Genomic DNA, 23,376 nt, shown 5'->3' on the forward strand with positions numbered 1-23,376 from the left:
CACAAATCCCATTTCTTTTAATAATTTGGTATTTAATAATAAAAAAACTTCTAGTCTAACAATACTGGTCTGACAGTCGTTCTTATTCAGTTTCGTCTTTATACCCTCAGTAAGTAAATCTTTCTTTCGCTTTCTTTCACTGCATCACGGAGGTGGAAACCCGACACTGAAGTGTGAATGAATGCATGAAGAATTAAAGGGCAGACAGCGATGACTTGTGATGGGGGGAAATAATGGAACACCTTCTCAAATTCAGGAAACATACCGCGGATCGAAGCTGCATCATGGGTTAAAACAGTCACTTGCTCATACTGGTATCCATTACTTTTTTCTTCTTTTTTTTTTTTTTTTTTTTGTTTGGTTTTTTTTTTTTTGTTTACCCCTGATTTCCAAAGTTTTTTTTACATATAAAAAACTTTTGTATGAAATATAAACAAGCTCTAACCATGATACACAGACGTGTGCATTTGAAGCTGAAGAGAAAAAAAAAAAAAAAAAAAAAAGCAAGAAAATAAAAGAAAGACGGTAATAATATGTTCTAAATGTGTCAATGATGATGTCATCACATGATGTCATGTTGTATAAACATAAATAATATGTTCTGGTGTCGTGAGATTACTGATTATTGATGCTTTTTTTTTTTGTCGTTATTTAGGCCTCCACCAGCGCCACCTATAATTATCATCATCATCATTATCTTTATCATCATCATCATCACTCACTGCATGTCGCTCAACAGATCCAGAGATATTCTTTAAAATTGTTTTGGCTTTGAAACCATTTTTCCCTCATTTTTGAAAAGAAAGAAAGAAAGAAAAAGAAACAAAAAAAAAAAGTAACATTCACCAAAAAAAAAAAAAAAAAAAAAAAATTCCAGCCCTTCTGTGTTTGGTCTGGTCTCTCTCTCTCTTTTTTTTTTTCCTCCTTTTTTATATTCTGGATCGCCTCCTCGTCCCACACATCCATAGCTGAACGAGTAATCAAAAAGCACAGAAGCACCGCCAGCCCTCCCACATCCAGAGCCTGTCCTTTACACAGCCTTCCTTAAACGCCTCCCCACCCCCCCGCCTCCCCGCCCCCCATCCCCCCCATACCCTCCCCGCTTCCCCCCCGCCGCTGTTAGACTTTGTTTGGAGGTCCAAAGTTAAGACATGACTCCAAACACGGGATTGTGGCGACAGATGCTCGGCCCGATCTCTTCGTAGTCCTTTTTGGTGTGGCAGACCTGGTAGAACTCAGGCTGTGGAGAAACACAAACGAAGGTGACGGATGAGTGTAAACGTAAAGCTTTATAAGAACAAACAAATACAACACATTAACATTAAAAAAAGCATATATTTGCATATCTGCAGCAGGTGTTCTTTGTTGGTTATTTTGTTCATTTTAAACAAACAGCTGTTTCTCTTTCTGCTGCTGCTGCTGCTGCTGGGAAAAGTAGAACTTCCTTTGCACCAAAGCACGGCAGATGTTTCGGAAAAAGAAAATGTAAAAGCTTTAAAGTCAAACTGAAAGGAAGAAGAAAATAAAAACAAACAGTATCCAAAAGGGAGAAATTCATATTTTCAGTGTCTGTTTACTTAGAAAGAGAGCATCTTACCTTATAACCATTAAATCATTGTGTTTGTATAAAGCAGACATTAGCACTACATAAAAAACATTAGTGCCACGACTCATTAATTTCAATGAGATGACATACGTTGGCGGTCTCACCACAGAGGGCTCGATACTGGGTCGTAAGATATATTTTTAAACACAGGGCTGTTTTCAGTCCTATCAGCCTCTACGCAACACAAAACATACTTGAAGAACCCAGATATGAGCTGTTAATTTAACGTCTCCTTCTTATCTACCAGCATGGATACACGTGTCGTCCTGCATCTCAGCTTGTCGAACAAACGAGCCTCCGAACAAACGTCCACCGGGGGGGACGAGCGCACTCGCCGAGGTCTGTTAGATAACTAAGAACAGTTTAGAAAATTGTCAAAGTGTCAACTTGAGTTGCTAAGCGTTGTGTTCTTTCTCCTTCGGTACATCTGCTAATAAAAACACTGTCCTTGTCCTGCAAACCAGCGCCGGTCTGTTTATGTTCTGTCTCAGGAAGCCGACGGGAACATTTCTGATGCGTCTTCAGACCTTTTTCTTCCTTTCAATAAACAGAAGTATCTGAAATTCACTTCTTTGACGTGACTGTTGGACTTTAAATAACTAAACTACCGTTATAATACAAAGTTTTATGTTCATTTGTATGAAAATGTCACATATGGTTACTTCAGCTTCTTTAATATTTTATAATGTTTAACATTTTTGGTGAAATTATCTACAGCTTGAGGTTGTAAATATAAAGCATTAAGCCTATTTTAACTAAGCAATTATGTCTATCTGGGAACAATTCAATTAAATTTAACATTAATTAGCATTTTGTGAGTTCGGCCTTTGATTGAAGTCGTGTTTCTGGCTGGTAAAATTTTCAGATTTGCTCAAACAATTAATTCATTTAAAGGGAAACAAAGAATAATGAAATGTCACAATCAGTTTAAAATAAATTACTATAAAAAATACTGCGTTCTCTTTAATGTCACACATAGTGGAAGCCATCATGTGACAAATTGTACTGTGGCTGCATGTTTGCAATACTTACAGTTGATGCTAACATTGATCCACCGAACCAAACTGCATATCTCTGCATATGATGGGTGATAACTTGGACATCGATTGGTTTGGGCTGAAGAGAGAAGAGTCAGACATGTTATTAGTTATGGATGTATCACATATGTTATCAACATACATATTATACAGCAGAGTAAAATCTGTCTGCACAATACGAAACTATCTTTCATTTTCTCATGTTTTATGATACACCAGATTGGTTTTATCTGTTTGTTTGGTTTTTTTTTTAAATCTAATAGCTTTATGATCTTTTATGTTGTCGTCCTTGTGAAGCACTTTGTAACGCGGGTTTTGAAAAGTGCTCCATAAAAAGTCTTTTAGTTTGAACACACACTTTAACAAATATATCATAGCACATCTCTACTGAAACCATTTGTTAGGAATTTCTTAAAAAAAATTCATACTTGTTAAAGTGTAAAAACTATTTCAAATATGTCCAATAAGATCCCTGACATTAGTCTTCATTGAGGGACATTTACATGTGCAGTAAACCACTTCCTGCAGACAACATCTGCTCACATGTTTTCTCTTTATGTTTTCGGCTCTGCTCTTATGATTAGCTGCGTTCACTATCTGCTTCTCCTGCGGCTGCGGAGGTTTTTCCGCTCGGCTCCGGGCCGGATGACATTTAACACATCATCAAGATGAATCAGGAGAAAAAAAGGAGGCGATATGCGCTTCCTACAGCTTCCCTGAAGGTGAAATATTTCAACTGTAGATTTTAAAGACTCCATTGGGTTTATCTTTAATAAATCTGCTGTTAAAACTCTTCTCAACAACATTTGTAGTTGGGAAAGGACACTAACTTTAACTCCTCACATGTTAATTGTGTTTAGTCCAGTGGTATCCAGCTTTGTTGTGTTTAAGTTAATGTTTAGTCTCACCTTGAGTTTGCCTCCGCTCAGCTCCTCGCTCATCTTCAGTCGGGCATCAACCGTCCTCTTTAAGTCTCTCTGCAGACGGCGCCCGAAGTCCCTGAACATGGTGGAGCCTCCTGACAAAACAATGTTCTGTGGATTGAGCAGAAAAAAAAGGGGATTGAGGATTAAAACAATCAAAAATAAAAAAAAAAAAAGCTCTTTACACTTGTCAGAAGGAACTGGCTGCTGGCCGGCCAGCTGGGAAATACTATTTAATAATCAGAGTGACATTCAAACAAAACAAGTCTCAAGGTTCCGACACAAAGACTTTACCCGACAAAACAACGCAATACATGACTTGACACAAATTAATTTGAATACAAGCAAAAATATAAAGTGGATTGGATTCACTGACAGGTCTGAATGTTATCAAATAAACCATGGTGCAGTCAGTCATCAATCATGTCATCGTTATAGAGGTCGGCTTACCTTATAGAGAGGACGCCTGACATCAATGGGGCAGTTCTGGATGACCTCGTCCACGACCTCGGAGATGGGCTGGGTGAAGTCGGGGTTGGCGAACTGGGATTGTGAGTAAACGGAGAAGACGTGTCATTCTGTGCTGCGCGTTTAATTGTTTATTAGAATAATTTTAAAGAAGACATAACATGCACATTTTTCCAGGTCTTTATTTATATTCTGGGGCTCTATTGGTATAACTTTGCATGATTTCTGGTTAAAAAAACCTCCTTATTTATCTTATACTGTCTCTTTTTGCAGCCCCTCAGTTCAGTCAGTCTGAAACAGGCTGTTTTAGTTCCTGTCTCTTTAAGGCCCCGCCTCCTGATGAGCCCACTCTGTTTTATTTTTCCTGTTCTTTACTCAAAATATAAAACTTCTCAAATCCATCTGAAATATGTGAGCGGTCAACACGAACAACTCATGGAACAACCTTAACAACGAAGGCTACAGAACGGACGGCCGTTTGTGGGCATGTGCGAACAATCTGATGTCATCACGAGGAGGAAGTAGAGGTAACTTTGCAAACGAAACGTTCAGAGCCCTGGGTTTTGACTTGAAGGCAGCATTTTTACATACATTCACCTCAATTTTTGGAACTTTTTTAAACAGAAATCCGACAATATAACAGCATAAAAATAACAGAAAATCACAAAAATCCCCTTTAAACACCTCATGATATTTTTACAACTAGAATCTGGACCGCTGACGTCTCTTGTGCGGGGGAATAATAAACAAAACTGGCTGGAAAAGATGAACAAACAGTGACAGCTGGGCAAAAAGCTGAGATGTGCCACGAGTGGGCGAGAATTATTTTATAATTCAGTTCATCAGGTTTTCAGTGCAGAGTTCACTTCGCTCTTACAAAGATCCCTCCAGAGTTTACAGTCCTTGATGCCCATTTCTGTTTTTTTTCTCTCTCCCTCCCACTCAAACTGCATCATAAATCAGCAAAGCAAACCGCTTTTCTTATATGTCTGTTTCGGTACAGTCACATGCAATATTTAATAATCATTAAAAATGTATTCCTATGTAACTGTCAAGTCTATAAAAACCTATGTATGCTGGTAAAAAATGACTTTGTGGGTTTCAGTTATCTTGCAGTTTTCTTGCACTGACTGACCTCGGGGTGGAAGAAGATCTCAGGACCCAGGAAGCGCTCGTAGCCCACGTCGATGGTGAACTCCTTCTTGCTGATGGCGTTGATGCCGGTGTACTGCTTGATCCACTTGGAGCCGTCTGTGTCGTACTTGTTGAACTCTTTGACTAGATCCGGGCACACGTAGCTGAACCGCTCCTGAAAAAGGGAGAAGAATCGGGGGTGAAAATGTTAAAAAAAAACAGTCTAATCATTAAGAGAAAAGCTTATAATTGTGCCAATAATTCCCTTAAAGCGTAGCTGACGGCGCTCTTGCAAAAAAAAAGGCAACAAGTTTACAGTATCTCCTGTTTTCTAATCCTTGCTTTTATATCATTCAATCATTATAAAAGCACATTTAATTTTAAAACCAATACAAGAGTTTGGGCTGTAATTGATTTTTCTTCTATAACAGAGAATATAAATGAGCAGAACATGCAGTATAGTGTATTCATGGGTTTGATTTGCAGGGAGCGTGGTCCGTTCGAACCACGCTGTGCGAATTAACATCTTCAGACATTACTGGCGAGATATGCAGGGTGCACATCCCCTCCATGCTAATGCTTATAACTTGAATTACTTGTTGTTTGTATGTCTCAAGGTAATGAGGAATGGTCCTTGACATCAAGAACAACGTCTAAGAAAAAAACAAGCTATTTAAATAAACGCGAGGGAATTGCTGGAGAATTGAGGTGAATCAATAAAATGTGGTGATTGACAGAAGGAGTGACGACTGACATTGTCTATTTGTGACCTTGACAGTTGAAAAAGACTGTAATACTTTCAGCGATGCACATATGAAGACACAAAGCTTAGACTGCAAAATAAAACTTTAATTCTGTGCATATTATAATGTTCTATAAAAACATTTGTCTATAACTTTAGGGAACAGTGTAAATTACTAGGAACTAAAAAAAACTAAACAAAAGCAGTAGATTTTTAAAGGAGAGCAGCTGCGTGTGACTGGTGGACTAATACTGCCACCTGCTGTCCTTATAAAGAAAAACAATAGAAGTTCCACTTTTCTTTTAAACTTATAAAACCACAGAATTGACTCACTTCACTGTCTTTATGGTAAAGTCAGCTGGAGTTTAGAGGAAAAAAAACTCTACGCAGCTTTTCTGACTCACTTATTTACCAGCAAACTTCCACAAACTCCTTCCTCAATTATTCAAATTTCACTCTGCAGCCTCTAACATCCGCCGGCGGCGGCGGCGTGCGCTAAGCCGACGGTAACGAGACAGGAAAGGTGGGGGCTGATTAAAAAGAATGAGCTGCCTTCGCATTCAGCCAGCTGCTGATATGAATCTCATCACAGTTTAACGGATCTTAATAGACCTAATATGTTTAATGAAGGCAGCAGGATATGAGTTTCAACGTTTATCTGGACCGCATGAAGAACTCAAGTCGTACACGACTCTCAACAGGTGCTGAAGCTTAATATGAAGCTGCAGCCAACAGCCTGGATTAAACACTGGAAGCAGGAGGAAAGAGCTCGTTTACTCTAACATGTGATATCTTGTTTGTTTAATCTGTCCGAGCAACGAGAAGCAACAGATTGTGCCTTGTGTCTCATAGATGATACATGGAATAACTTATCTGTCTCTGCTTTTAATTAAACCAAATTTAAGGGTTAATATTATTCTATTTTAGCTTTTTCTGCTCTATGTAAAGCACTTTGAGTTGCCTCGTTGTTGAAATGTGCTCTACAAATAAACTCGACTCAGATCAGCGTCAGAGGGGCGTATCCAAAGGAAGAAGAAGAAGAAGTGGCTGATGGGAAATGTAGTTATAGACCTACCTTGACCGCCTTGGCCGTCTCCAGCGACTGCTCCGGTGGGATGCCCACCTCCCTCTCCCTCAGGAGCTGCTGGGTGAAGTAGGTTATGTCTCGTCCTGCGATGGGAATGTGCTTTATACAGCTGCCGATGACATAACCTTCAGCCTGAGAGAGTGAAAAAGAAAGAGACAGAAAGGAAGAGAAAGAAGCAGAGAGGTGATGTCATATAATAAGGAAGTACATGTTTGTTTAACCGTTGTTACAGCTTGATTTTCTTCAGATTATTGTACTCCGAGGCCCCCCTACATATCCACAGTGTTGTGTTTGGCTCATTTTTTTTGTGCATATTCAGCAGTGGCCGCAGACATGCTGATTCAGTCACCCAGCATCTAAATGTATTCTGCAAGCACATTTCCTAAAGCTGAGTAATTCCTTCCAGCCCCTGAAACACTGTGGCCTACTTTAAAAAAGATCAACATTATCCTGTTACTGAACCAGTAAACAGGTGGAGATCTTCTTAAAAATGGGGGGAATTTTTCTTTGGTAAATTGCGACACACTTGTTCTGCAGAACAGGAAGAAGCAATAAAAAAAAAAAAAAAAATCAGCATATTCAGACCACACCTAAATTTAAAATGCTTTAAAAGAAGCAGAGAATAATAAAAAGCCACATGATAAATACTCTATAACAACCCTCGACATATAACACTGTTTATATTCTGCATTTTTCCTGACTACTAACCACAGTGCATCAAGTAAAAAAAAAAAAGCAGCACAAAAGTTAGTGGAAAATTAAAAATTACAGCCATATGTGATTTTTTTTTTTTGAAAATGTCAACAGCGCGGGCGTTCATCTGCTGCTTTAACAGCCTCCGTTCTTCTTCATGATGTCAGAACCTGGCTGCAGGGATTTCGCTCTCCGTTCAGCCACATGAGCATCAGTGAGGTCGGCGTCTGATAAGGTCTGGCTCTTGCAGTCGGCGTTCCAGCTCATCCCGAAGGTGTCGGACGGGGGTTGAGATGAGGCCAGTCGAGTTCTTCCACACCAAACTGAGCAAACTTTTTTTTTTTTTTTTTTATGAACTTGGCTTTGTGCGCAGGAGCATTTCATGTTGGTAGAGGAAAGCTGGAAGCTCCCTGTTGTCTAAAACATCAACCGTCCACATACTTTTGGCCATAAAGTGAATAAAACACTTTTTAACTCAGTCGTCTTACACGCTGCTCCCCAGAATGACAAATAAGTGTAAACTGTCTGTGAAATTTTACCCAAATTTAAATAACAAGCTTTTATAAAAAATATATTGAGATAAATGTGCTGAAACTTTGTTACCGAAACTCTTTAACCCGACTCCCCGTACAGTCAATATTTACACAGGAATGTTGATTTTTCAAGAACGAGGAAGTGTGTGTGTGTGTGTGCGTAGGAGAGAGAAGGGTGACTGATTGAGTGTTGTTCTTTGGCAAGTGTGTTTGTGTGTGTGTGTGTTCCTGTCCATCTGTAAAAACTCACCACGGGGATGACGTGGGTGACGCCGTCTCCGCTGTCGATGACGGTGCCTGTCAGCGTCCTCTCGCCCACCTGTCTGGACGTCCAGGAGGCGGCTAGAGCGAGCACAGCCTGATGTACACACACATGAACACACACACACACTGATAGAACCGCACGCTATGTTCACATGTAGATTATTCTGCACCAGTACACTACTGGGATAAGTATGTGAATGTGATCCTGACCTGCACGGCGATGTACAGCCCCGGTACGTTGAAGGACTCGAACATGATCTCGGCTGTGTACTCTCGGTTTTCTGGTGTGTTCAAAGGCGGCTCCGTCTGCAAACACACAGTACAGTTACTATGTAACAGATATATGCTGTAATATACTGCATACTGGTACTATGACGTCTGTAATAAATACAGAAAGATGATTTATTAAAAAGAAGTTGGCATGTTTGTTATTTGGCTGCAACATTTTGTCGTTTTCTGGCCCAAAAATGTTAATTTCACACTGAGTGGAGAGAGAGAGCAGAAAAGTCTTACCAGGAGGAAGTAGTGGTCCTCAGGCTCAGCTCTCAGGTACTTGAAGATGATCTGCTCCATGAAGCGCTCCATTAGGTCCCAGTCCTCCACGATCCCGTGACGTATCGGCCACTGATGGCGTAAAGGTTCAGTTGATTAGAAGAGCATGTGAGATACTATCATACTTTGATGGCGTACTAGTACACACACACTGAAATATGACAACATGTCCAGTAACGTAGGACACTTTCTTTTGCGAGGTGTCTAAAACGCACCACATGTCTTTACATACTAATACTCTGCTTAGAATTAGTAGCTATGTGTTATAGAAGTGGGACACAGTTCTGGTGATGTGCATGCTGGCTAACTGGCTCACTGGGACACCTGAATGGAGCAGAGCTGTTGTTAAAACGTGCAGTATGTGACACTCAACACCACTAGATGTCAGCAAACAGCTGTGTGCTATGTGAGGATATAGAGGAGTAATGAACCCAGGAATGTAAGAGGAAAAGTTTAATATGATTCCTTTTGGCCTTATAGTCTGTTTCTGTAGGTGCAGGAGCAACACACACACACACACACACACAGACCCAATGACCTCTGACCTGAAGGCATAAGGATGTCAAGGAAACACTGGACAGGACTAAAAACCAATACTACCATACTATCTAGTATGCCAGGAAAAGATTTAGTATGCCTCAATATATAGTATATCATATATACAGTCTGTCAAAAGTACCAGGATGTGCTGCTACATCCTGTATCATTTTGCAGTATGCAAACCAGCAGGCTTTACCGGCTATTCTCACCCACAATCCTCTGCACAGCCGAAGATGCGTCACATCTGATGACGGTGCAACGATAGAAGCAGCAATGACGGATGAAGTAGTATGTCTCAACTGTATGCAACAGTACGTACTTTGTAAAGGCAGCTGCAGAACGTACTAAAGGTAAAAAAGTAGAAGTATGCGATTCAGAACGCAGCAGCAACCTCCTCACCAGCAGAGAGAACCTGGATGAGCTTCGTCTGCTAGCCCACCATCTCTTAAATCCTAAATTAAATGGGAGAAGCTGCATTCTTTTGAGTCGCTCTCTCTCTCTTTTAACTAATATACAATATGTGACTGAACTGGTCAGAAATGCCACTAAAAATGTGTAAAAATATGTATCTGGATTTATCTAATCGATGTTCAAATTTACTGTGTTTTAGAACTGTTAATTAGATAAACTCTGCTTCAAAATGTGTTAATTATAAGTCACACATATGATTGCATTTGTTATATTTGATCTTTAACAGTGTGTGTTATTCAGCTATGGTTTGGTTGCTAGGATAATGCTTTCTCAATAAATTTAATTACAGATTAGGACATTAAGGTTTATTGATTTTATTTCATTTCTCACTGGTCCTCATGATGTGTCAACACTGACGACAGAACGAGTGAGTAATTTTCAGATATCCGAAAGGAATAAAATCATTCCCCTTTAAAGTCAGATGCCAGTTTCCACACAAAGGAATTCATTAGTGATCAATGCCGTCCCTCACGAGAGCACCGAGGATCTTATTTCTTTCAAAACACGCCTCCTAGACTATAAAAACTTTTACAACTCTGTCAGGCGTCTGTTGCTCTGTTCTTCTTCTTCTACTTGCTTGTGGTGTCTTCTGTGATTTTTTTTTCCGCCCAGTCTTGCCAGCCCAGTGATGGCCCATGCTGCGTTGCGGGCGTTGTCCTTTTTTTTTTTTTTTTTTCCATGACTGAGAGCTGAGAGCTCCAGAAAGATATTCAACTAAGAAGCAAAAGATGCCTGAGCCACAAACTAAGCCACACTGTTTGCCATCGTGTAGTTAAACAGTCAGAGACGCCTCCTTGCTGTGTGTGTGTGTGTGTGTGTGTGTGTGGGGTCACTATGGGGCCTCAGATAGTGTGAGACTGGATTCACTGTCCTGAGTTAGAGCTGCAGCGCCACTCATCTGGCCTGTTCTTTCCTTGGAATCTCCTCATCAACGCTTCATCGCCAAGGAAACAACAGGGAAACCATCGACTACACTTCTGTGTCAGAGTTGATGTAAGAGCTACTCAAAAAACTGAACTTTTATTGGCTGTAGTTAGAGTCTCGGCCCCTCATTGTGTTTTTGACTCAGTTTTAGTAACATTCATTCATAAATTCATTCATAGTCGTTGTATTGTTCTGTTCCTTCATATCAGAGATGGAGGTCACTGACTGATTAATTTGAATTAGTTAATTAATCGATGGAGGTGGTGACCCTAGTAACTTTACGAGTGCTTAATATTCATTTCAAGTGTTATTCCTACATCTGTAAGAATAAACATCTATAAAGAGGGTCATGTTGGAAAAACTACAGGATGTCATTGTTCATCATATTGTGTCCATCTGTGTCAAAGCTTTCTCCTCCTTATGTGGGTGATAAAAAAAAGAAAAAACACAATGCTGCAAAATAAGAGGAAAATCTCTGCTAAAGCTTCTTGTTTACAAACCTCATGTATGAAGAAGAATTCTGCAGTTCTTTAGAGAAAGTGAAACATTTGAAAAGTAATTGCTTTGCCAGTCAGGGTCAAGTACCTTTGTGGAATACGAGGGCTTGTCTACCGCTTCGTCCCCGATGTAGAAATCCAAGTCATCCACCCCCTTCATCATCCTCCGCTGCGCCTGGTCTCCGACCTTGGCCGACTCTTTGATGGCGATACCTGACATGAGAATTCAAAATTCAATAGAGAGCAACAGTCTGCAGAGGACTAACTCTTATGTGTTGTTTTTTGGTAAATAAGTTACAATGATTAATCACATTAAAAGTAAAGTCTGATATGAATCTCCGGTGACTGAGTGGAACTGATTAGCAAAAAAAAAAAAATAAACCAAAACGTTTCCTCTTATCACAGATGCATCATGGTCACAGTCAAGTGTCGCTGGCGTGCTCGGCCGGGGGAATTCAACGCACAGCGAGAAAAATACTCACATGATGGAACGATGAACTGTGGCTCTGTGTTCCCTGCATACCCCAGTTTGGTGTAACTGCAAGACAGAGAGAGAGAGAAAAAGAGTCACATTTCACAATAAGAGGACAGACAAAAACCCGAGCATCTTCCAGGGCTGCTGGTTCTACATCTGTATGCGTGAAGATTTACTGCAGCACTGATTATTTTTGGCTGCTATCTCCGCTGCTATCGTTTCCCATCAATGCCATCACTGTGGCGGATTGGTCGGGTGCCAAAAAAGCAGAAGCAGCTCTGGAGTTTTACTAATGCGAAGTCATTAAAAAGCCCATTCATGTTGTTTTTGGGGAGGGAGGGGGGGGGGGGGCGGGAACTGAGGACTATTCATATTAGTCAAAGTAGTCTGTATAAACTCAACATGTTTAATATAAACTAGCTGTGACCTCTTGTGCAACAAAAAAAAAAAGCAAACAAAACCTTAACCAATGAAGGGGGAAAAAAAAGAGCAAATGAATTTAACAAAATAAAACAAGCTGTTTCTAAAAGTCATTCTAACACTTCAGACACCGGGAGCACACACATTCAGCTTTGGCATCAAAGACTCGATCATTTTAAAAGCCTTTTTTTTTTTTTTTTTTTTCTCCGTGTTCCCGGCTCTGTGCAAATGATGTTTTTGCGAGGCACATGCTAACCAGATGTATTCCTGACTGGGGTAGGGCCCAGACGGACTCCCGTACTTCCTGCACACAGAGCCCCGAGGGACTGATAGAGGACGCCGCTGACGAGCGCCAAATCACTGCGGGCATAACAGGCCACATCCTGGTCATAATAGTGGCTCCTTTGAATCCAACTTTATATATATATATAAAAAAAAAAGGAAGCAAGGAAGGGAGGGCCACATCAGCAGTTTCTTTCATGAGCAGAATTTGTGCTCAAATAGGCGAAAAAAATGTGTTTACTGTGATTCTTTTCAATTTCAAAAATGAAAACAAATAGTTGTGGTTTTAGGTTTTTGTTGGTCTGCAAAAGCATCAATCATCTTCATCTACGAGATTCCACCTATAGCTTATCTTCTCCATCTTTAACACCACTTAAAAGCTTCTTTTTCATTCATAAATCAAGCACAATAAACAGTGTATTATTACCGCCGTGTGGTGCACGACTACCACACCACCGCAACAACTTCCTCTCAATTGGCGTCTCATTTTATGACCACGTAATATATGGACAAATATAACGTTCTATGGTTTCCTTACTAGTTTAAGACTTACTACATCATACTTAACACCTTCAGGTATCTATAATACAGCCTGAGCCTTATAACCCCTGCCAAACATACATACCTAGTGCTACTATCTAATGCTAATAACGAGATAAATAAATAATAATTAACAAATCTGACATGAAACAAACAGACACTTTCTGTTAAGCTATCAGACAAAAAAAGGAAAGTCTCTCTCTCAGCTGGATAGAAACCTTGATTTATGTCTGGCTTTCTTTCTTCTGACATAAAGTGACTCTAACAGGTCACAGAAAGTTTTTTTTTAGTTTCAACTGAGCAACTTTTTGACTTGCCAGGAACTGAAAAAAAACAACACAGTGTGATTTGGGGAATAAATTTATATATAAATCTAATCTGGCAACTTCACTTATCTGTCAAGCACACAGAGCTGCCGGTGTTGATTTTTTAGAAGGTAGAGCCAGGAGAAACAAGACGTAATAGATCAATGTTCAAATACAGCAGAAACTGTAGAAAGAGGAAGAGTTGGCGGCTTCACTGTGTGCAGCACTGCTGCTAGATATAATCAGCTTTGTGATATGATTTACAGTTTGTTAGTTCTGATAGTAAACTGTGAAGAAATGATATCAGCCTTTAAATACATAATAAAAGGTGAAGCTGCTGCTGCTGAGACGCTAACATGCCTGCAAACACTGTGTGAGCTTTCCACTTTGATTATTATTATTATTATTAACATTCTGAACTTCAGCATAAAAATAGCTTTATTTAATTGTCTTTGCTATGACCGTGATAAAGGCAGTTTGTCAGCATGTATCGGCGTTCAGAGACAACAACAGCTGCCTGATGACAGTAAAAACAACGATGGCTGACAGCAACAGAACGAAGCAGCAGTTCTCTGAACACCTTCATACCACAGAACAGTCCCAGCTTGTCTACCTCAACCTGCCTCGACAGGCTTCAATTACACCACACTCACTGACAGTGGACATCGTTGTGCAGGACAGCTGCAGCATAATGAGCTGAACTCCTGCAGTAAACAACTGCTAGCAAATTATAGTATCTTACTATTACTTCTAGTAATCTTAGAACCTTGTTGTCTTTAGCTTGAATGAGATATTTTTGGGAAATGAAAACATAACGCCTGCTGTCTATAATATAGTTCAACTTTACTTTATGACTTGTAATTTGTACTTATGCTGATTAAGGCCTAGTAGTGATTGCAGCCTGATGTTGTGACATCTCAACTGTGTGATTAAGACGGATGAAAAATGACTCCACCCGAATCATTCACCTGAGGTTTTTTCTCTCTAGCCCCTTTCACACATGCAGTCTATCCCTGAAATGTTCAGGAACATTTCCTGCATGGGGTCATGTGTGAATGGGAGCAATTTCCCACCTCAAGACATTGTCCAGAGTTGCCCTTTTACACATGTAGCACACAACAGATGCGTGAACTCTCACCTATTGGAAATACTCTGTTTGGTTTAAGCGAGGGGGAATGGCTCCTGGGTAAAGCGAGCAGGACGCAGGACATGATGCAAAAAAGATGCTGTGGTTTTAACTCAGCGTTTATTAAGCATTTCACCGGAAATAAAACAGCTTTTATTTTACGAGTAATCACAGGAAGTCCTCTCTCCCGTTAGCGCTAGCTTCACAGCGGAGCCCAGTCAAAACGATGCAGCATGGCTGGCCTGCTGCTGCGTTTATCTAGTGTCAGCTGCAAAGATAGAAACATCATCAACACGCCCACTCGCTCGCTGTGAATTCTCCGGAAATTATATTCACACATGGGCTCAATCGCACATTACATGGTTTTTGTACTAGAGAGCTGTACGGACATTCACACATACAGCTCCTCCAGGTGATGTCTGGATATCTTTAGGGTTGCATGTGTGAAAGGGGCTCTGATCACATTTCAGGGAAAATGCCGGTACAGCTGTGCTGTGAATGGAAGCCGTAACATTGCAGCGACAAGCACGTAAAGGGTCACGTCCGTCTGACGTGGAGCGAGCGAACCAATCACAAGACTGCGCTGATGACGTATTTGAATCCCCGACTTGTTTACAGTTGCATTGCCGATGCTTTCACGGGTGTCTCTCAAACTTGTTGAATATTAAATACATTACAAGAACATGGGAACTTGACAAAAACAGCTCCTTGCACGTTATTCACATTCTGCAAAGACCCGCCCCTACCTTGCCTCTGATTGGCTCTGACCCTGATATCTCTAACCTAACCCATCTCACTCCTCATGCCCAAACCTAACCAACCTAACCAACGAATACTAGCCAGTCAGAGGAAGAAAATAATAATAATAATAAGAAAATAATGAGTTTAATCAATCAATTAATCTTCTGCCACGTCTTCTTCTTCTGTTGAGTTTTATTGCATCTGTAATTGGTGCATTACCGCCATCTGCTGGACTGCCCCTTACCCCATCTACTCTGACATCGCTATCGCATGTGTGAAAAGGCGCGAGACGGAATAGTTCCTGAACGTGGCTGCATGTGTGAATCACTATTTGAAAGGCGTGAAAGAAAGAGGCTTCAGATAAGGAAACCTTGAATTCACAGCGCAATACTAGTTTCTGTGCTTCATGGTCAAGCAAGTCTCTTCTAATAATAGAACACTCAGAAGGTTGACGTGCAAAAAGGAAGTGGGCTTGTCACTGTTTGGACATCACGAGCATTACTCAGAGACAGCTGTTGAACTCCCTAAGCACTTCACAACATCTGTCGATAGCTGGTACTCTCTGGCTGTGCTGCAAATAGACAGCATGTCACCGTTTCCACTTGGAAAAAGACTCATTGTCAGTCTCAATCTGTGTCTAAACTGTGACTTCATGATTAAAGCGTTACCGTTGCAGATATTAAAAAAAAAAAAAAAAAAAAAAAGGAAGTTGCGTGTAGTCATTCATATTGGAACGTATGTGTGATGATGACTTAAAGGCTTGGCCGGAAAGCAGAAGCCATCTGCTTGTGGAGAACAAACTGGTGCAAGCTAACCTAATTCTCAGCTGCACTTTCTTTTTGCTGTCCCAGTGTAGATCAGAAGCAGCAGACTGGTTAACAGCCTGAAGGGAAGAAGGGAAGAGGGGAGGGTGGTGGTGGTGGGGTGGAGGGGGTGTGGAGAGGTATGCAATGTGAGGAGTGACGAGTTCAAGCCTCTACATGCAAGCGATGCAAACCACTTTTAGCCCCCCAAAACTAACTGAGAATTCCTATCATGCTGAGTACTGTTATTTAGGCAAATCTACACGTCCGCATTGGTTAAAAAAAAAGACATCCGTGATCTTAAAAGAGAGAACCGTTCATAGCAAACGGTAGCCTACACACAATGAATGACATGCAATAGTACGGTTTGATAAGTTTCAAATGCCTTTACATGCTTTAAAACTTCATCTCAAAAGGGAAAAAAAACAATCGAGAAGTGAAAATCTACCTAACAGCAAAGCAGGAAATTAGGTAAAGTATGAACACAGATCAATACAGAGTGATGCAGGAGGAGCAAGGAGAATATATACTCCTGTCAGTCCTTTAAAATAACATTTGCAGCCACAGCTAAATCTTAGTAGGTCAGTGCATTTGAGACAAATTGGTTAAGAAAAAAAGAAGATGAATAAAAAGCCCGGCTGAGAGGAGAAAAATGAGAGAAGTAAATAAAAAAAACATGCTCGGATGCCGAGAAACGACCATATATGGACTAAAAAGCGTGAATGAGGAAGTGTATGCTGTATAGGAAGTAGTACCGCGCCTGCTCACATCCAGATTCATGAACGACCAAAAAAAAAAAAAAAAGATTCACGACGATTTGCACACTTATCTTTACACATTAACGTGGAAAATCTGGTAAATTCACATAAGATATCAGATTATACAGGCATTAACTGACTGCCAACAATGAATGAGAGCAGCTGTGAGGGAAGGGCTTCATCGGTCAGGGTTTCGGTCTTGCAACAGCAGCATATACACATTTAACTATGACCTAGCAAAGGGTTTTTTTTGCAATAATATCCCCTCGACAGGAAGAAAACTAGAAGCTAGAAACCTGGTGATTAAACTAGCTACCGAGCAGGATAACAAGCACGAAAAACAAGTGGTGACTGTGCACTTCAGAGCAGCTAAAAAGACCTGACTGGGTTTATCTCCAAATGAAGCCATTGAAGGATAATAATAATAATAATAATAATAATAGCTTTTCGTTAGCATGTTAGCTCTCTGGCTGGCTTGCTTGCTGGCTGGTTGGCTGTGTATACACAGACACACACCCTGTTGTTGCAGCTGCTGACACTGACAGCCCCCTCACCCTTGCCCGGCCACTCGATGACACCCAAGCCGCCCTGACTGCACGTCGGTCCGGGTTCAACAGCTTACCCTGTGCCGCAGTCGACAACACACGCCGGTAGCCGTCCAGCCATGTCTCTGTCGCTCTGTCTCTCTCTTTCTCTCCTTTCCCCCTCGAGTCTCTGCCGGTTGAAAAACGGTCGAAACTGATGGACAACTGGGGCTGTGTCGGGCTAAACGATCTGGCAAGCCGTCAGTCCACAGCAGGCGGAACCCAGAGCCCGCACAGGAGAGCCGTTTCCACTTCCGCACTCGGCTTCTGGCAGCTAGGGAGAGGCAAGATGGCGGAGGCCGGGTAGAGAGCGACGCAGGCGGGGCTCCGCAGCTGTCAATCACCCGAGAAAGGACGGTCAGTTTACAGCAACGCAGCGGGGATTGTATATTATATTTATAAATCCCTGCTCTGGTCTTGCACCCACACTGTGAAATTTTGGTCTGAAGTTTCAACTTTATCTACATGTATTTTTTAAATGACTTTTGTTTTTCTTTTAAAGTCTCTCTACACTCAAAAATGCGTTTTTCCTTCTTGTTCCTACAGTTGGATGTCGGAGCTTTACTGTGTAAAATGATGTAAGTGTGACACAGGAAGGCTGTTTTCACATTCATCTGCTGAAAGTGGAAAGTTTCTCTGAGCTCATTGAATATCTGATTTTAAGAGGCCTGTGAGCATGATTTGTGACATCACAACTAGTCTGGAGCCAATTGTGGTTTTTCTTGAGAAACATTTTGAATATCAGACTTGTAATTGAGCATTTAAACACTATATTATTTTACCTATGTTAATAATACTTCTTCCACCACTGCATTTACTAAACAACTAAACCTTAAGTCCCCCTCTACTCAGAAATATGTATTTATTCTTGTTCCTACAGTTGGATGTTTGAGCTTCACTCTGCAGGATGATGGATGAGCAGAGTTTGACACTAGAAAGCTGTTTCATGTTTATCTGCAGACAGTGCAAAGTTTCTCTGAGCTCATTGAAAATCCGATTTTAAAGAGTTAATATTTTGTGACCTCACAACTATTTTGGAAGCCAAATCGTGGTCCAATATTCAACTTACATAAGTGTGATGTGGAAACTCAAAGCCTCTAGTGCACAAACACTGAGAATGGACTTTACCGTGAAGCAGGACACATCTTAGTTACATTTGTGAGATGAAAATATATTTGCATATTCATAGACTCTGGAATTATTAATGAGGGAGAAGGAGGAGATGCCATGTTAAGGATTTAAACGTGGTAATTATACTTCTTTGTGGAGTCTTTTTAAATGTCTTAATACATGTCTGGAGGGGATCTGTTGGTTTTCTTTGGTGTTTTTGATTATCAATAAGAAGATGAGAGTTTCTTTATTAATAAATCTTACTTTCTTTTTTGCTAAATTTTACAAATATTAATGTAAATTCAATTGGTCCCTCCTGCTTGTTTTTAAAGTTGAGCTGAAGATGTACTTTGATTCTATTAAGTTTTCCAAAAATGTTAAAGCTATGAAAACTGCACTTTTATTTACACTTCTGAAAGATCTGTATTGATATATATTTATTTAAAATCTATTTTATACGACAATACGATGTGTATATGATATTTTTATGATATAAATATGATATTATTGGTATTTCTATTATAAATCTGGCCTGTACTCCACATCAGTTGTTGGCAGTAATCACCCTTTAAATTGTTTCCCATCTGGCATAAAGCAAAACTACAAAATTCAAAAGTCTGTCAGAGAAGTAATTGAGGCAAATGTAGGAAAGATGTTATTAATTAATTAATTATTAATTAATGGAGCATCAAAGGTCTGTCAGAGACAGTGGACAAACAAGGTTCAAATGGCTTTATTTAAATATTTAAACGATAAAGGTTTAATATCCAGAATATAACTTCTTTATAAAGTTTTTCGTTTGTTAGTTTTTGTTGTTTAAAGTCATTTTGTTGCACACTCCGCTACAGTAGGCGGCGGCATGCACCTTTAACGTTGGTTTGTAGTCCGCCAGTAAAACCAAAGAAGAAGAAGAAGAAGCAGAAGGAGGAAAAATAAGAAGCAGAAGAAGCAAAACTAAAGAAGAAGTAAAACCGCGAGAGGACTAACGGTAGCTCTATTATGATAAATAACGTGAGTTTTCTCCGCAGATTATGACACATTTTCGTGGTCAGATACGGGGTCCACACTGGGGTCCCACCATGGACAACATGCTGATAGACTTCTGGCGAAAACACGAATGCCTCTTTAATTCCTCGCTGGAGTCTTACTACGACAAGCATCTGAAGACAAAGCTGTGGACAGAGTTCGCGGTGTCCATCGGGAAGCCTGGTAAGAGCCACCGGTGTTACGACGTATTTGGTGACCCATCAGATTCTGTGACCTGTACCCAGATCCTTGATTTAAAGGTGCAGTGTGTTTTTATCAGAACGGACCTGCCAAAAATGGAATATAATATTCATAAGTATGTTTTAATTAGTGTATAATCTCCTGAAACTAAGAATCGTTGCCGTTTCGTTACCTTAGAGTGAGCCCTTTGTATCTATAGAGACTGTAAAAAAAAATGATGGACGTAGCCACTGTGACGTCATCCATTGGTTTGTGGAGTCCTGATTTGAAGCCGGAAGTTTGGCATTTTGACCTTCGCCTTCTTGGATTTTTGGAGCCAGAAGTGACCATATTTAGATGAGAGGGTGGAGCTGACCCTAACGCTAGCTGCTAGCTTGTCTATGGTTAACTGTGTGCTAGCGAAAACAGGCTTATAACCATTAAAATAAAATGTACTTACCAGAAAAACTGAACATTCAGCTCCTTAGAGGGTCTTTCAGTACAACCAAACGCTGAACAAGACTCTTTTAGACGACCAAAATGTTACATTTAACTCTCATGAACTGAAAAAACAATGAAATAGTGACGGCTACGCCTATACTCTGTGAATCTGGGGTTAGGCCATGGTTACCTAACCCAACGTTGTCGCCGTGGTAGCGACTTGTCAATCACAACGTAGCCACACCCTAAAGTGTATTCTGCTTTATCGTCTGTTTTACTCTAAATGAGACCATAATTTACAAAATGAACATCATGCTGTATTGAAGAAGACTTGAAACTAGTGATTGAGACCATAAACTCATTAGAAAAGTGTTATAATAAATGATAAATCAAGTGAGAAGTAGGGTCATTTTCTCATAGACTTCCATACAATCAGACTTCTTTTTGGAGCCAGTGGAGTCGCCTCCTGCTGGCCATAAGAGAGAATGTAAGTTTAAGTCACTTCGGCATTAGGTTCACTTTTCAGACCCAGAACTACCTGCCTGATATCTACATCAAGCCTCCAGGAGGTCCATCAGGCTTTGAAGCCAATTTGACATTAGTGGCCAAACCGTGGAATAACAACTTCCAGGTCCGACAGGGGCCCAAAAAGCATTTTCCCTGCACACAATCATGGGTAAAGGAGTTTAATGCATTTGGTCCAATCACATTTGGAAAGTCTAGAAGAGCCGCACAATTGAATTATTTTAAACTCATTCCAGTTAGCTGAAGAGCTAAACAGGAAGTTAGCTGTCTCAGCTGGCAGAAGTCTCTAGTGAGCATGCTCTATTCTTCTTGCCACACAAAATTACTACTGTTCATTCACATGTTTCATGTTCACCTCTTCCTCACAGTATCTGATGTTGAGAGAAGATCCAGGTCGCTCCGGACTCAGTATGGGAGGGTGTTATGGCATCCAGAGAGGGTCAACACTTTCCAGCAAAGGATGCTGAGGGAGAAACTGGATTTTTTGAGGCCTTACATTGTTCGTAGACGAGGTGATTCATTTCTGGTAAGTCGAAACCAATGCACGGACGCCTGTGGATGTCGACAGTGAATATTTATCTTTCTAATTCATCTTTTTGCAGGAGGACAAGTTTGATGATCGGGAGGAGGATGACGATGAGCTGGAGACTGAAGGAAGTGTCGACCAGGAGATGGGAAGCACATTCGGTAGCCCGCTGGATGCTGATGTGACTGGGCGAGACCCAGACGACGAACTTCAATTTGTGGCCTCACCTTCGAACTCTGCTCCCCTACACTGTCCAAACTCACAGCCTCAAGTCACAGAGGTCATGTCTTTGAGCTGCGACCGTCATAATGATGAAGGTTCTCCCGATCAGCCCGATCACACAGCTGCACCAAACACAACATCCAAATACGACATACTAAGCCAGTTTGCAGAGGTTATGTTGGCGGATATGCGGCAGATTAAAGACCCCATGGTGCTTATGAGACTCCGCCGAGATATCACCGACCTGGTGTTTAAAGCAGTGGAGGAGGACGTGCAGAGACGATGCGTTCGAGCGCCATCCATGCCCTCATTGGGGGAGGGTGAACAGGTCCAGAGCTCCTCAAGGCCTCAACAGCTGTGCTCACAGACGAACTTCTCTTGGAGGCAGAGATTTTTGAGGAGAAAGAACAAAGGGTCTGAGATCGGGAGGAGGATGCAGAGATGGGAGGAGATGAAGCACATGAGGAGAACGTCCCGGAGTCAGTTACTGCAGCCCGTACAGCAAAGTCAAGCGCTGGAAGGGATGAGTGAAAACATCTCTCAGGCCATGATTCAAGCTTCTGAGATCAAAACAGAGACAGAGCCGCATATGGTTAAGATTGAGGAGGAGACAACTCCAGTGGTTTGAAATTCCAGATGGAAATCTGGCTGTTTTACCTGATTACAGTCATCTCAGTGAGTAGGTGTAGGTGAGGAGGCTACTCAACACGTGGAGCACAGTTATTCAACAAAAAATGTTGAAGAATGAACTTGGAGACTGACAAGAATCTGGCATTTATTGCCCTCTTTTCCAGACAGTCATGACATTTTATTTGTATCTTATTTGTTTTTTGTAGCACTTTGTAGAAGGTTTCAGAAATGAACCATACTGGTAGAAATACAGGGCTATAACTAGGATAAATAGGTCTAAAACACAAACACATCTAACATCAGAGATCACAGCAAAGAGACTTTTCTGCCTTTTCAAGATGTAAGATATATGTTTCTAACAAATCTATGCCTTTCAAAAACAATGCTGTCTAACTGATACTTAGTCTGTAACTGCGAGGCAGTTTTTGTTTTTGAGTACATCAACTGATTTCTGGTCATGTTAGAGAGACGCTCGAGGCTCGCAAACACTAAAAGTCAGCTGCAAAGATGCCAAAGTAGATGTGATCTATCCTGATTTGAGTGTTGCTGTTTTTTCTGCTATATCAGTCAACTGGTTGGTTAATGTGCAATGAGATACATGGATAGGAAGACAGCATTTCCTTGTTTTAACAATGTCTGTAACCTGAGCTGAGCTGAAATGAAGTCTGCAGACTTGAGAGAAAATACTGGCAGTTCCCACCTGTGATCAGCAGGTGGCAGTGTGAATGTTCTCCTGTTGAAATTCAGCAAAGTGACTTCTGTTGCACTACAGTAACGTGGACTGTTTGGATTACTGCACATTACAGTTTTGATTTTTAGGATCTGAGAAACAGCGAATTAAAGTACAAAAGCAGGCTAGAAAGTAGCATTTCTGGAGACAGCACTTTTCCAAACCTTAAAATGAACCTTTTTCACAATAAAAAGTTAAAAACTTGGCTGGTCTGAATTCCCATTATTCACAGGAATAAGTACTAAATGTTTGCTCATCTCCAATAGAGCAGAAATTACTCCATGTATACTGTCAACAAATGCTTTTATTTTAATGAACACCAGCTAATTCTGTTGAAATATGATATAAAGGTTATGTGAGAACGGAAGATGTTTGAGGGAAAATACCTGTTTGGATCAATCTGGTTGATGCATCCTGTACATGCAAGATAACAGAGAGTTAGGGTTGGTGAGCTCAGATTAACACCAGAGGAACTGAATTA

At 40.7% G+C, this 23,376-nt stretch overlaps 2 protein-coding genes across 3 annotated transcripts; one reads left to right on the forward strand and one right to left on the reverse strand.

The window, feature by feature from the left end:
• Positions 1-1,098: 1,098 nt before the first annotated feature.
• On the reverse strand, positions 1,099-17,777 carry LOC122992019 (actin-related protein 3-like). The gene is made up of 12 exons (XM_044365541.1): positions 17,544-17,777; positions 11,954-12,009; positions 11,560-11,684; positions 9,001-9,111; positions 8,698-8,793; positions 8,474-8,581; positions 6,986-7,129; positions 5,170-5,343; positions 4,017-4,109; positions 3,552-3,677; positions 2,639-2,722; positions 1,099-1,240 (listed from the first exon to the last, which is right to left on the reverse strand). Exons 1-12 carry the CDS (start codon positions 17,585-17,587, stop codon positions 1,145-1,147), a joined length of 1,257 nt encoding a protein of 418 aa, XP_044221476.1. The 5' UTR covers positions 17,588-17,777; the 3' UTR covers positions 1,099-1,144.
• On the forward strand, positions 17,774-23,100 carry LOC122992020. 2 transcript variants are annotated; one of them, XM_044365543.1, is made up of 5 exons: positions 17,774-17,862; positions 18,052-18,083; positions 19,644-19,824; positions 21,156-21,313; positions 21,390-23,100. In XM_044365543.1, the coding sequence occupies exons 3-5, from the start codon at positions 19,647-19,649 to the stop codon at positions 22,161-22,163; spliced, it is 1,110 nt and encodes a 369-aa protein (XP_044221478.1). In that variant the 5' UTR covers positions 17,774-17,862; positions 18,052-18,083; positions 19,644-19,646; the 3' UTR covers positions 22,164-23,100. The 2 variants fall into 2 exon arrangements, with proteins under 2 accessions (XP_044221478.1, XP_044221477.1); XM_044365542.1 differs by lacking the exons at positions 17,774-17,862; positions 18,052-18,083 and having other exon boundaries at positions 19,425-19,824.
• The last annotated feature ends 276 nt before the right edge of the window (positions 23,101-23,376 follow it).

This window comes from Thunnus albacares, chromosome 11 (genome assembly GCF_914725855.1).
Source record: "Thunnus albacares chromosome 11, fThuAlb1.1, whole genome shotgun sequence".
Lineage (NCBI taxonomy): Eukaryota > Metazoa > Chordata > Actinopteri > Scombriformes > Scombridae > Thunnus > Thunnus albacares.

What these genes read in the sequence shown, in the direction of transcription:
- LOC122992020 (XM_044365543.1), top strand. Translation starts at nt 19,647, where the DNA reads ATGACACATTTTCGTGGTCAGATACGGGGTCCACACTGGGGTCCCACC. An exon ending in GGTGTCCATCGGGAAGCCTG is followed by an intron (nt 19,825 to 21,155) that starts GTAAGAGCCACC and finishes TCTTCCTCACAG; the next exon opens with TATCTGATGTTGAGAGAAGA. An exon ending in GACGAGGTGATTCATTTCTG is followed by an intron (nt 21,314 to 21,389) that starts GTAAGTCGAAAC and finishes ATCTTTTTGCAG; the next exon opens with GAGGACAAGTTTGATGATCG.
- LOC122992019 (XM_044365541.1), bottom strand. Translation starts at nt 17,587, where the DNA reads ATGGCTGGACGGCTACCGGCGTGTGTTGTCGACTGCGGCACAGG. An exon ending in GGCTGTACATCGCCGTGCAG is followed by an intron (nt 8,582 to 8,697) that starts GTCAGGATCACA and finishes TGTGTACATCAG; the next exon opens with GCTGTGCTCGCTCTAGCCGC. An exon ending in AGATCTTCTTCCACCCCGAG is followed by an intron (nt 4,110 to 5,169) that starts GTCAGTCAGTGC and finishes TCACAATCCCAG; the next exon opens with TTCGCCAACCCCGACTTCAC.